The 15,028-nt window shown below is 34.4% G+C and overlaps 2 protein-coding genes across 2 annotated transcripts in view; both read right to left on the reverse strand.

The window, feature by feature from the left end:
- The window catches only part of LOC134846899 (dynein axonemal heavy chain 1-like), a 513,436-nt gene that overhangs the window by 308,994 nt on the left and 189,414 nt on the right, over positions 1 to 15,028 (reverse strand). The window lies entirely within an intron of this gene.
- LOC134846258 (innexin unc-9-like) overlaps positions 1 to 15,028 on the reverse strand; it is a gene marked incomplete in the record, with an annotated part of 40,883 nt that overhangs the window by 24,358 nt on the left and 1,497 nt on the right. The window contains 3 exon segments of the mRNA XM_063863535.1: positions 6,995 to 7,114; positions 9,233 to 9,371; positions 13,218 to 13,448. Of these exon segments, the coding sequence (XP_063719605.1) occupies positions 6,995 to 7,114; positions 9,233 to 9,371; positions 13,218 to 13,448 (490 nt within the window).

Below are 15,028 nucleotides of genomic sequence, written 5' to 3' on the forward strand. Positions count from 1 at the left end.
TCGGGTAACTGATAGCGCTATATTTGAACTTTGCCAATAACGCGTAGTGTTCGCAGCGAACTGGTTTAATCAAATTGATCTCAGACAACAATCCAAAATAAAACAAGACTGCTCGTATCAGGGCGAAGCCCTGAATGTTCCGACTGCCTTTTAAGGTTTTATGGAGCAGTAATAACATTAAAAAATTAAATGTAAGAAAAAATAAAATGAAATTTTTTTTTCTAAAATTTGATTTTTTTTTGTGAAAATCATCACCCCACACGCCATACAAAGTATAAAACGATAGATTTCGCTCCTTGTAACAAATCAATTATGACAAATAAGCTTCTGTCAACCAATTTGGAACGATTTTAAGACGGATTAACTCTCCGCTCACGCGTTAATAGCGCTAAATATATCGCGCGTTAGTTGTCCCAAATTGGGCAAAATGGCAATCTTTAAACCCCCATAACTTTACGAAAAATGATCACAGGTGAAATATCTTTTCAAATTTGAGCTCAAGACTACAATACCTTTTGAATGATGTAAAAAAATTCCGTCAAAAATGGCTAGGTAAAAAGTCGAAATTTGTCTGAAGAAAAAAAAAACCCACCCCGAGCACAAATATTCCGTTACTTTCGTATCGAAAGTCGGAACAACAATTAGTTTTAAGCTTCTTATTGGGTAGGGGGAAAACTCTCAGCAGTATCTGAAAACAAAAGCAGAAATTGTTTTTCTTTTTTTTGCAAAATGTTGTCAAGTAGTTGTCAGACCAAAAACAAAACACTTCAGGCACTTCAAATGGCAATAGAAAAATTAAGGTGGTTGGTATTTTGTAAACTAATTCTCCTCTATTTCCATATCAGAAAAAAACTTTGGCGGCCATATTTTTAATAGCTTCAGACAATTTTAGAAAGTATATTTCATTAAAACTTCCTATGTAGGCATTATGTAAATAGTGAGTAATACAAATACCAACGCGCAAAAATGAAAACCCATTAAATTAGTGACATTTTGAAATGCAAGTTTTATACAGAAATACAAATTGAAAAAAACATGCATAGGGGGGCGTAATAGTGAACAAGGTTCGGTGTTTTTGATGACTTTCTGCGGTCTTAATTTTCGTTTGTAGTTTTTATCTTACATTAGAAAAACTCTGATTACTGCTCACTTAAAAGTTCATACTTCGACAGAGAGGCGATACAACACAAAAACACCATTTTTTAGCAGACAGAAAAATGAAATGAAAGCAACTTAGTCAATGAGAAGTTTTTGAAATTCAAGAACTACAAAATGCTCATAAGTTTGGTCTCGAATGACCTCCATTTTCAGGAAAGTATTTTGAAGAATAATCTAGGAAAAAGTCTATGGCGCGTTCCGAAGCCGCGTTATTTACTTCTAGATTAAGTGAAAAGGACCAGAAAAGTGCCGAGATTTCACAACAAAGCAAGGCATACATGCATGAATAGATATGCGTTAAAAAAAATAAGGTCCAGCCGGGACTAAGAACCCGAGACCTGCCGCTTAAATAGAAAAATAATTAGTTCCTGATCTAAAATCACTTGCTCTCGCAAGCGAAAACATCTTTTACGAGAAGTCTTTTACGAGATGTCTTTTGATTAAAATAGACTATTTGATGATCGGGGTTGATTTTTTAGACCTATATAGTCTCCTTGAAATTAAATCTAAAAATATTTTCCCTGCATTCACTTTTGGTATCTTTAAGACGCTGGAACTTGGCAACTTAACCAATACGATGCTCAACGCGTAAGCGCATATTATTGCAGCGCAGCGAATTATTGAGCAACCAAAATCATTCAAAATTTAGTTGCGGCAAATGTTTAGTTCAATAACCTAAAAGGCTGATAAAAATAACAAGACTGCTCGTATCAGGGCGATGCTCTGAATGTTCCGATTGCCTTTTAAGGTTTATGGAGCAGTAGAAACATTAAAAAATTAAATGTAAAAAAATGAAAATTTTTTTTTCTAAAATTTGAAGTTTTTTTATGAAAATCATCCCCCCACACGCCATATAAAGTACAAAAGGATGAATTTCGTTCCTTGTAATAAATCAATTATGGCAAATAAGCCTCTTTCAACCAATTTGGAACAATTTCTAAGACGGATTAACTCTCCGCTTACACGTTCATAGCGCGAAATATATGGCTCGTTAATTGTCCCAAATTGACCAAAATCCCAATCTTTAAACCCAAATAACTTTACGAAAAATGATCACAGAAGAAATATTTTTTCAAATTCCAGCTCAGGACAACAATAGCTTTCGAATGATACCAAAAAATTCGGTCAAAAATGGCTAGTTAAAAAGTCGAAATTTGTCTGAAGAAAAAAAAAACCCACCCCGAGCACAAATATTCCGTTACTTTCGTATCGAAAGTCGGAACAACAATTAGTTTTAAGCTTCTTATTGGGTAGGGGGAAAACTCTCAGCAGTATCTGAAAACAAAAGCAGAAATTGTTTTTCTTTTTTTTGCAAAATGTTGTCAAGTAGTTGTCAGACCAAAAACAAAACACTTCAGGCACTTCAAATGGCAATAGAAAAATTAAGGTGGTTGGTATTTTGTAAACTAATTCTCCTCTATTTCCATATCAGAAAAAAACTTTGGCGGCCATATTTTTAATAGCTTCAGACAATTTTAGAAAGTATATTTCATTAAAACTTCCTATGTAGGCATTATGTAAATAGTGAGTAATACAAATACCAACGCGCAAAAATGAAAACCCATTAAATTAGTGACATTTTGAAATGCAAGTTTTATACAGAAATACAAATTGAAAAAAACATGCATAGGGGGGCGTAATAGTGAACAAGGTTCGGTGTTTTTGATGACTTTCTGCGGTCTTAATTTTCGTTTGTAGTTTTTATCTTACATTAGAAAAACTCTGATTACTGCTCACTTAAAAGTTCATACTTCGACAGAGAGGCGATACAACACAAAAACACCATTTTTTAGCAGACAGAAAAATGAAATGAAAGCAACTTAGTCAATGAGAAGTTTTTGAAATTCAAGAACTACAAAATGCTCATAAGTTTGGTCTCGAATGACCTCCATTTTCAGGAAAGTATTTTGAAGAATAATCTAGGAAAAAGTCTATGGCGCGTTCCGAAGCCGCGTTATTTACTTCTAGATTAAGTGAAAAGGACCAGAAAAGTGCCGAGATTTCACAACAAAGCAAGGCATACATGCATGAATAGATATGCGTTAAAAAAAATAAGGTCCAGCCGGGACTAAGAACCCGAGACCTGCCGCTTAATTGGAAAAATAATTAGTTCCTGATCTAAAATCACTTGCTCTCGCAAGCGAAAACATCTTTTACGAGATGTCTTTTGATTAAAATAGACTATTTGATGATCGGGGTTGATTTTTTAGACCTATATAGTCTCCTTGAAATTAAATCTAAAAATATTTTCCCTGCATTCACTTTTGGTATCTTTAAGACGCTGGAACTTGGCAACTTAACCAATACGATGCTCAACGCGTAAGCGCATATTATTGCAGCGCAGCGAATTATTGAGCAACCAAAATCATTCAAAATTTAGTTGCGGCAAATGTTTAGTTCAATAACCTAAAAGGCTGATAAAAATAACAAGACTGCTCGTATCAGGGCGATGCTCTGAATGTTCCGATTGCCTTTTAAGGTTTATGGAGCAGTAGAAACATTAAAAAATTAAATGTAAAAAAAATGAAAATTTTTTTTTCTAAAATTTGAAGTTTTTTTATGAAAATCATCCCCCCACACGCCATATAAAGTACAAAAGGATGAATTTCGTTCCTTGTAATAAATCAATTATGGCAAATAAGCCTCTTTCAACCAATTTGGAACAATTTCTAAGACGGATTAACTCTCCGCTTACACGTTCATAGCGCGAAATATATGGCTCGTTAATTGTCCCAAATTGACCAAAATCCCAATCTTTAAACCCAAATAACTTTACGAAAAATGATCACAGAAGAAATATTTTTTCAAATTCCAGCTCAGGACAACAATAGCTTTCGAATGATACCAAAAAATTCCGTCAAAAATGGCTAGTTAAGAAGTCGAAATTTGTCTGAAGAAAAAAAAAACCCACCCCGAGCACAAATATTCCGTTACTTTCGTATCGAAAGTCGGAACAACCAGACTACTCGTATCAGGGCAAAGCCCTGAATGTTCCGACTGCTTTTGAAGGTTTATGGAGCAGCAGTAATAACATAAAAACATTATATAAAATAAAATAAAATGAAAAATTTTTTTTCTAAAATTTGAATTTTTTTATGAAAATCATCCCCCACACGCCATATAAAGTAGAAAAACATAAATTTCGTTCCTTAAAACAAATTAATTATGGCAAATAAGCTTCTTTCAACCAATTTGGAATGATTTCTAAGACGGATTAACTCTCCGATTACGCTTTAATAGCGCGAAATATATCGCGCGTTAATTGTCCCAAATTGGCCAAAGTGGCAATCTTTAAACCCTCAAAAAAATCTAAGTAAATTGATCACAGGTTATATATCTTTTCAAACTTAAGCTCAGGACAACAATACTTTTCGAATGATATTTAAAAAATTCCGTCAAAAATGGCTAGTTAAAAAGTCGAATTTTGTCTGAAGAAAAAAAAACCCACCCGAGCACAAATATTCCGTTACTTTCGTATCGAAAGTCGGAACAAGAAGACTGTTCGTATCAGGGCGAAGCCTTGATTGTTCCGACTGCCTTTTAAAGCTTTATGGAGCAGTAATACAAAAAAAAACTAAAAATAAAACAAAAAAAAATGATTTTTTTTTTCTAAAAATTGAAATTCTTTTTTTTTTATAAAAAAAAATCCCCCCACACGTCATATAAAGTACAAAAGGATAGATTTTGCTCCTTGTAACAAATCAATTATGGCAACCAAGCTTCTTTCAACCAATTTGGAACCATTTTAAGACGGATTACCTCTCCGCTTAAGAGTTAATAGCGCGAAATATATCGCGCGTTAATTGTCCCAAATTGGCCAGAATGGCAATCTTTAAACCCCCATAATTTTATGAAAAATGATCACAGGTGAAGTATCTTTTCAAGTTTGAGCTCAACTTGACAACAAAACCTTTTGAATGATTTTTAAAAATTCCGTCAAAAATGGCTAGTTAAAAAGTCGGAATTTGTCTGAAGAAAAAAAACCCACCCCGAGCACAAATATTCCGTTACATTCGTATCGAAAGTCGGAACAATAATTGTACTTTCTGCGATTCGCAGAGGATCTATGAAAAGCTATCTAGCCTGTCTAAGCATAGTCCGTTTCTCTAATTTCCCCACACTCCGGACCAAGTTTTTTTGTTGAGCGAAGCTCGTTTTTTGCTAATCGAGGCCGTTTTTTTCGCGTCTAGAGCTTCCACGTGGTACCACTATTGCAGCCGTAATCGTTCAGGCTGTGGTAGACCTAAAGCTAGAGGTCAAGTGAGAGCTCGTCCTCACATATTATCATTGCCATTGCAGGGGATCGCTTACACGATCTGACGATCTCTAAGTGAACGCCTAACCACTATGCTAAGTGCCTCATGTTGTATTGTTAGTACTTATTGTCTGGTGGGATAAAAAAAACAATTAGCTTGATATTTCAAATTGTGGTTTTCTCGATAAAACTATTCAGTGATGCTAAAAAAAACTATTTAAACATTCAAAACCTGCTCCTGATAAAATTCATTGTCTAACAAGAACAACGGGTTGTTTTGTAAGAGACGCAGAAGGTTCCAAACACAAAGACTTAATATAAAAAGTTCATAAAAAGGCAAATTTTAAATCTTAAAATTTTTTCCTTATTTTTTTCTGTGCAAAGGCGATTAATTAGTTGCGCAAACTGCAAAAAAGAGAGAGTTACTAATCTCTTAAAAAACGTAAAAAACGTTGTAAAATTCAATTGGGAGTGATGTCTCTCGCCTGACTTAGTCTATTTGCAGCGAAAATCTAAACTGAACAAACTCGGATCAATTTTTCTCGAAACTGAGACAACTTTTTTTTTGAATTTTTTTGAAATCTAAAATAAAGACCGAGGAAACTGTAGCATAAAACAATACTAGACCCCTTGGGAGCTTTCTTTGCGACTGAACAGCATACACCATAGTCGTTTCCACTCACTTCGAGTGACTTGGTCGGAACAAAATCTTCAGCAAGATGTTTGTCGTAATTTTGAATGACGTAGAACGAGTACAAACATACATTATGAGCTTCTACATTTTTAAGACATTTTAGCACTGAATGGACACGTGGATTTTGGGTCAAATGTAAGGATGACATAAAAACAAACAGCACTTGGGTCTTATGCCCTAAACGTTCAAAAATCACAATTTTTACATCTGAGCTGAAACTAATGTGGTTGAATATTTCAGGCGGATAAAATATTGACAACCTTTTCTGTAAAAAAAAATATGCATTTCGAATATTCTACATTAACAAGCCAAAAAGAAATATATTAATTTTAATGTCTGCTGTGAAGCTTGTTTTAAGCTATTCAAAATATGGTAGTTAATGTTGAATTCTTAAAACCTAAATAGTTTGTTTGTTGTTTGTTCCTCGGCCGTTTAGTGCGTAAGAGGCTATTAGTTATCTGCAAGATGGTTTCGCATAGAGTTATAATATCAGCAAATATGCAAACGAAGTTATTTGAAAAAGATGAATGAATTCGGTAGAAAAAGTCGATCAAATCATTTTGGCTTTTGATTTTACGCGATGAGCTCAAAAATGTCCCTTATATTCTTACCTTCTTGTGCTTCATATTAAAAGAAACACAAAAAGTTTGATATAATTTAACAATTTAATAATCTATATAGTTCTGTTTTTTTAACTAACACACAAATAACACTAAATTATGATGCTGAAATTAATTCGAAATATTCTGACTAATTTTTGTTCGATTCTATTATACCGATTTGATGGTTCTACCTTGTTTTTAACTTAACTTTCGCCACTAGTGAAGTTCCAAAAGCTTATCTGTTTCGCAATTTGGAAGGCAAGGAGGTTTTTAACGACAACTAACCGACAGTTCTGATCTTGAAGTCGCAGAGTGTGACTCGGGCAAATCTGCCGTCTCTGGTCCAGTCCTTACCCTCCAGGATCTGATTGGCCACTTCGAACCCATAATAGTAGTAGCCATCTCCTGAAACACAAGTCACCTCCAGAAAAACTTTTATTGCAAAATGACACGGCAATAAGAAAATTAAACAAGACTGCTCGTATCAGGGCGAAGCCTTGAATGTTCCGACTGCCCATTCACGTTTTTGGAGCAGTAAAATCATCAAAAAATTAAAAGTAATAAAACAAAATGAATTTTTTTTTCAAAAATTTGAAATTTTTTTTTATAAAAAAAAATCACCCCACACGCCATATACACGTCACCTCCAGAAAATCTTTTATTGCAAAATGACACGGCAATAAGAAAATTAAACAAGACTGCTCGTATCAGGGCGAAGCCCTGAATGTTCCGACTGCCCATTCACGTTTTTGGAGCAGTAAAATCATCAAAAAATTAAAAGTAAAAAAACAAAATGAATTTTTTTTTCAAAAATTTGAAATTTTTTTTTATAAAAAAAAATCACCCCACACGCCATATAAAGTACAAAAGGATAGATTTCGCTACTTGTAACAAATCAATTATGGCAAATAAGCTTCGTTAAACCAATTTGGAACGATTTCTAAGACGGATTAACTCTCCGCTTAATCGTTAATAGCGCGAAATATATCGCGCGTTAATTGTCCCAAATTGGCCAAAATGGCAATTTTTAAACCCCCATAACTTAACAAAAAATGATCACAGGTGAAATATCTTTTCAAATTCCGTCAAAAATGGCTAGTTAAAAAGTCGAAATTTGTCTGAAGAAAAAAAAACCCACTCCGAGCACAAATATTCCGTTACTTTCTTATCGAAAGTCGGAACAATTACGTGAAACCTGAACAAAAGTGCTACCAATCTTTCATTTAATAATCTAGTTGTTCCGACTTTCGATACGAAAGTAACGGAATATTTGTGCTCGGGGTTGGTTTTTTTTTCTTCAGACAAATTTCGACTTTTTAACTAGCCATTTTTGACGAAATTTTTTTATATCATTCGAAAGCCATTGTTGTCCTGAGCTTGAATTTGAAAAGGTATTTCATTCGTAAAGAGTGATCATTTTTCGTAAAGTTATGAGGGTTAAAAGATTGCCATTTTGACCAATTTGGGACAATTAACGAGCGATGTAATTCGCGCTATTAACGCGTAAGCGGAGATTTAATCCGTCTTAGAAATTGTTCCAAATTGGTTGAACGAAGCTTATTTGCCATAATTGATTTGTTTTAAGGAACGAAATCTATGTTTTTCTACTGTGGGGGGATGATTTTCATTAAAAAATTCAAATTTTAGAAAAAAAAATTTTCATTTTATTTTATTTCATTTAAGTTTTTATGTTATTACTGCTGCTCCATAAACCTTAAAAGGCAGTCGAAACATTCAGGGCTTCGCCCTGATACGAGCAGTCTTGTTGTACTTTATATGGCGTGTGGGGGGATGATTTTCATAAAAAATTTCAAATTTTAGACAAAAAAATTCATTTTGTTTTATTCCATTTATTTTTTTTATGTATTACTGCTGCTCAATAAACCTTAAAAAGCAGTCGGAACATTCAGGGCTTCGCCCTGATACGAGCAGTCTTGTTCTCTTTTATTAACTAACACTCAAATAATATTGTAAAAATGATGATCAAATTAATTTGAAATATTCTGATTAATTTTCGTTCGGTTCTATTATACCGATTCGACTTTCAGTTCAACGATAGCGTCTAAAAACTACCATCATTAAGGTGTGAATATAGAGTTTTGCGAGGTAAGCGGACTTTTGGTTCGTTGACTTTTCTAAAGTCATAACCGATTTTTTCAAGGCCATTTGCGAAAATAAATGTCATGCGAAGGAGTCGAATTGATAGAGCGTCTAACTCCAAAACATAATCCAACCCTGCCACAAATCCAAATCAAATCCAAAACTTAGAGACCCACACAGTGCTTATGAACACTGATATTTGCTGCTTTTTCCTCACTCAACTCATACGACCATCATTTTTTGGTTCAAACAGTAAACTTTTAAACTTAATGATACGCAGAGCAAACATATTTATAAAAAGACATTAGACCACAGTCTCACAAATGGACCCGATGAACAGAAGTGAATTATGTAAGATCTCATAGATGGATTGATGCAGCCGATGGAGGGGAGGAGGGTAGGGGGCATAAGAAGCTAACTAACCGAGCCATTCTCCTAGGATGAACAGCTGTCCGTATACATTGAGCAGGTAGAGGATCTTCGTGCCCAGGTAGAAGACGTTGAGGTAGTTTCCGTACCTCCTCGAGAACACACACAGCATCCGAGAGAAGAGAATACGAACCTGATAAAAAAAAGAAACAGGGACTTAAAACACTGATTCCTTTCTTAAAACACTGACTATATCTTTCGACCTCGTAATAACTTACATGACTGCGTCTTTTGTTAAAACGAAAAACGTTTTTTTTTACTTTTTCATGCAATCGCGAAACTTGGTTAGGATTGTTTTGAACTAATATTGAATTGTTTGAAATGCAAAAATAGATGATGCTTTATGTGTTTCAAGCAAGGATCTGTAAGTTTCACCATTTTTTATTAAAACAATTTAATTTTTTGGCTCAACTACCGCCTAATCAAGTATTTTTCAAAAACTAAAATCTGACTTTTTAGTGATTTTTAAATAAGTAATTATCTACAAAATTTGCATTTGATTCAGCAAAAACAAGTCAATTTTGGTTTTTTGTATGTTTTAAGCTGTTCTTATTTTTGTGATTTAAGGTGAAGTAAAAAGGTTTTACAGAGGCTGGAAATAATAAACAAGGTAATACAATTTTTAAAGACAAAACAAATAGAATTGTAATCTTTTATGCAGGACAAACAGCAAAAATAGAAAAGTTTCACACAGATGCTAAGCGGAGCTCTGGAACACTGGCGTTGCAAAAAACATATTGCGCTAAAATTAGTGAATGAAAAAAGAGGTAAAAGTCAGCAACATCTATAGTTGTATTGAATGAAGTCCTTAAGCAGCCCTTAGAAAAATGAAAATTGATAACCAAGCGGCAACAAAGGCGACAAACTTTGGGTCGAAACCCGTTGAGCCGAAAAAAATGTTGTCATAGAAAAGTTTTTACGGTCCATCCAAGCTGATACACATAATCCCAAACGGATATTATTTGCCCTAGAAATAACGCAAAAACAGCAGACTAAGTCGATATAACATAAACTGAAACTGTTTGAATATTTGAAGGAAAAATATGGTTTGTGATTTTCAGTTATAATAAGAACAGTTTAAATCGGAATAAAACCCATGCTTTAAAAAGTAAACCAATAAAACTCTACCAGATAAAAAATGACGTTGAAAAATGAAAAAAAAACTGACAGAAACTAGGATAAAAGCCATAAACCCAAAAAAACCAGAAAGTTTTTGAAAAGATAATTACAAACTAAAACGGGCTTGTATTAATTACTACTTGAGTACTAATACTTTTATTTGAATTTTTAAGAAATTGAGCATGTCAAAAGATCCTCTAGAAGTGAAGATCCACTACAACTGAAGATCCCCTAGAAGTGAAGATCCCCTGTTCCTAAAAATATTTACGGGGAAAAAGTCTAGTACCAGATTGCAATACTTTTGCTTATCACAAGAGTAGTAAGCCAAAACAATCCATGGAAAATTTAATGCAAACCAAAGATCAATGATTTCTTCTACACTGCGCAAAACAGTTGGCCAATTAACTGCTTCCTACCGCCCTAAGGTACATCTAAACTACTAAACTGATTCAACACAATGCAGACTAAAATTTTTCCGTAAAAAGTATAACAAATTTTCTTTCAAAGTTTTTTCGAGGCAAATAAATATTTAACTTGATTAAAAATACCTATTGAGCAGCCGAGACAAAAAAATTCAAGCGAAAAAACGAAGCCAAAAAAGTACGAAGAAATGCTTCAATTTTTGCTTTCATCGAAATTATCGTTTGCAAATTCGAAAAGCAGTCTCTATATACCAACTATGACGGCAAAAATTCTGCCGGAATTGTCAACCCGAAAACAATTAGAGAACTTTTATGTATTACTAATAACGTTTATGCGTGCTAAATTTTTTTCGAAATCTCATTAAATTTTTTTTTCATAATGAAACTGAAAACAGAACGATGTTAACGTTGAATGAACCATAAAAAACTTAATTTTATTAAGCCATACATTTGTATACTTTTGCATTGAAATTGTATTTGAAAGAGAAAGAGAGGTTCTCGAGCATAAATAGTCTCTACAATCTTAACCACTCAAAAACTATCATAACTTAATCGTTCTCTAAGACTCAAATTTATTACAAAATACACACATGGAACTCCAGTTTCTTGCAGTTTTAATTAATTTAGGTTTTGTTCTGTAATTCTGCTCAAAAAGCACAATAGAGAAAAAAAAATTATCTTTTCTTTTGTGAATATACCAACAAGGAGAATATAAATGAAAAATTTATTTAAGAATTTTTTCATCTTCCTCATTTTCCAATTAGAGCCAATTGTGTGACAACTAATGAACGTTAAATTATGTTTTTAAACAAAATGGGTCTCGGCGTTTAATTGCGTTTGTTAAAATCGCCAAGTAGTACTTACTGTCCTATTGATCAAAAGATGAAGTTTCTAATTTTATTAATTCTAAACTTTTAATTTTTCGTAGCAGATTAGGTATATATATTTCGTAGCAGATTAGGTATATATGTTTCCTAGCCAGCGAAAGCGTGTTTGAACAGTAAAAATCAACGTTTTTTATGATAAAAAACACAAAAACAGCAGTGAACAACTCTTTGAAATAAATTAAAAAAACTTAAAAAACTTCTGCGAAAAGAACTAATAAGATCATAACTTAAACTGAATTACTAAAAGTGCAGATATATAGATTGTAAGGATTTCAGAGAGCAAAAGGGAGATGAAAACTCGACGACATTTGACTAGGGAATGGCAAATTCATTGGTTTTGCTTGCCGCAGTCACAACCTCATTGGACATAAAGTAAGGAGCGAACATCGCAGTAAAGGTATCCCTGGCCAACTCTGTGTTAAAACTCAAAATATATTTATCCTTTTTACTTGGCGCTTCACTCAGAGAAGTCAACCCCCTCTCTCGCTACTCGATCAATCACGAACAAACAGTTGAGAAGGCACGTAGTCTCGCTCTAACCTACGAAATCAACACTATACAACACACAAATCTGCAACAATCCTTCAACATCACCTCATCTACTTCGCAAACACAGTCAATTTACACTCTCCTTAAACAATTTGAGAATTTAGAAGATACTCCATCCCTCCCTCACAAAAAAACTTTGATTTAAAAAATTTCTTAAACCCCGGATGGGTGGAACCAGTTCAAAATAAGTTTTTATTATAAGCTTCGATATTTACCACTGTTTCATTTAAAACCAGTTGCAAAAATAGAAATCAATTGCTTTCTTCTCTCCTCTAGCCTCGCAAGAATACCAGTATATTCTAGCTCTATTGAGACTAGGAAATATAAGAGAAAGATTAGGATTGATATTAGACTAAGAAGTTGCACAAATCTATTCGGTCGAAAATAAAAGAGCATGACGAACAGACGGTGTGCCTTATCCGAAACTAGTCTATTAGAAGGTCACCCTGAAACTAAGCTCAATATACCATGCAAGTAGACGTTAGTTGAAACAAAAACAAAATATTGTGATGCAAAAAAATGTCGCTATAAAAAATTGAAACTCTCAACCTGAAACACGCACACACTGTTTTTTTTGCTTTTTAAACGATGTAATAAGGTGACTAAGCCGATATAATTTGAACCCATAAAAAATTTGGCCAATACAAATTTCAGAAAAAAAAAACAAATCAATTTTCAGTTATAACAAAAATTGCCCATAGAAAAAATTATGCTTTGGAGAGTAAGCTGGCAAAAAATAAGCAGGCAAACAATGGTCCGACTATTAAATTTTTCGTAATTAAAAAACCGGAATTGCACCCAGAATCTTAGTCGTCTGCAGCATGAGCATGGTCCTTGCATTTACGCCTAACGGGCAAAACTAGTAGAGGAAAATTGATATACTAATTAAATCACTTGCGGAGTTCAGCAGAAGATTTACGTCAACAAAGTTTTTAACGGAAAAAGTCATAATGAAATTTATACGTGATGCATGTTGCAAACATAATATTACTGCAAGCCTACCTTTGCGAGTAGTCCCACCCCTGGATCTCTCTGTGCGTCCAGGTATCTGTCGTAGTGTCTGGCCAGATACCTCACCGTCTTGTCCCACAAGTCAGGGTTCAACACACTCTCGAATGTGGTGGCAGTGTTCACTATCTTGTCGATGTCTATCCCAGCTGACATGCAGAATGCACGCCACACTGTGCGAGGGATGTAAAAGCACAGACCCTGCAGGGCTAGGATGATCGGAACCTACAGCAAAAGTTGTCTCATCTAACAATCAGTAGTTGATTTACGGATGGGAGCGGGGAAGGGGGTTTTCCCCTCACGATTTCAACGCCCTCCCCTCCTTCAGGAATTCGACCCCATTGAGCACTCAAAAGATCCGCCTTTTAGTACTATTTTAAGAGGTCCATTTTTAACTGACAGACAGTAAAATTTTTTCAAAAAGCGCACTTGGTGACAGCAAATTTTCTAACAAAACATTTCAAAAAATGACTTAAAAAATTGTGACCTGCAGGGGCGGATCTAGGATTTTCTCGGGGGGAAGGGAGGGCCGATTTTCAAAAAAAAATCAAAAAATTTGTCGACCTTTTTCTTTTTTTTTTAAGTCGACCAAATTTATTTTCTGAGCTCTCCCAAACCTTTATAAGGACCCCATTTTGACCAAATTTACTGCGCCGCAGGCAAATTTTTGAAAAAACAGGCCAAAAAAAGCGTTTTTAGGCACTTTTTGGAAAATTTTGACCAAAAAATTGCGTTTGTTCGGCGCGCGTTCCCCCCTCAAAATTAGTGCTTTTAGAAAATATTTAGGGTCAGTCAGCCAAAAATGGACGTCTCAAATGGTACAAAGGGGGTCCTTTGGGTCGGCAGGGGGTCGAATTCCTGAGGTAAGAGGCATCCAACTCCCCCCCCCCCCTTCGCCCTCCCCTCCTAAATCCGCCGGTGGGTACAAACTTGACATTGATTTCTGTTTTTGTGGTTGGGCATCTTCGAAAGATGACCTGACTTAATTGATGGCACACTAAAATTTATTGGCTGGTTCAGTTAAAAGTCATTTTTAAGCAACTCAAATTGAATCAGAGCAAACCAAATCTATTGTATTTCTAAAATAATTTGCTCAAAACTGGACTGAGAACTTTCCCTTCCATTTATCTGATAGGTCATCAAAACTACTCGAAACTACACAGACCAAATCTATTGTCTTTCAAAAATAATTGGATTACAATTTGAATCAGAGCTACGAACTCTTTTCAGAACTTTCATCTAATCGATAATCAAATTTTCAACATAAACATTTGTATGACAGCATACACTTATTTAGCATGTACACTGAAGGGAATAGCTGATTTTAATTGATGATCAGCTGAAAAAAATTCTGTGGTCATTAGACTAAAATTTGAAAAACCTCGGAACTTGTTTTCATTTAAGTGTGAACCAATGAAGCAACGTAGCAAGTTGCGGAACAAATTGTATTCAACTCCATCCAGCCATAATTTGAGCTACAATAATGAACTCCATTGAACTCCAAGGAAAATGTCTCAAGGCCGAATGAAGACGTTTTAAGTTTTGAATGTTAAGACCAATTTAGCGCAAACACAGAATGAGGTTTGGTTTAGGCGTTTATAATAAAATAACTCCTAAATTATTTATTTCTTCGAACAGCGAAAACTCATGTCGTGCAGTCAGCCCAACAGAAATACTGTCTCCGAGTTCAAAAAATAATTTAAAACAAAACGGGTGTCTTTTTATTTACTCCGTCCAAAAATCAATATTTCAAAACATTTCGAGCTGAAACAATTTTGCCTCAGCCTGATTGGCTAGAGTTAGCC

This window comes from Symsagittifera roscoffensis, chromosome 5, assembly GCF_963678635.1.
Source record: "Symsagittifera roscoffensis chromosome 5, txSymRosc1.1, whole genome shotgun sequence".
Taxonomy (NCBI): Eukaryota; Metazoa; Xenacoelomorpha; order Acoela; family Convolutidae; genus Symsagittifera; species Symsagittifera roscoffensis.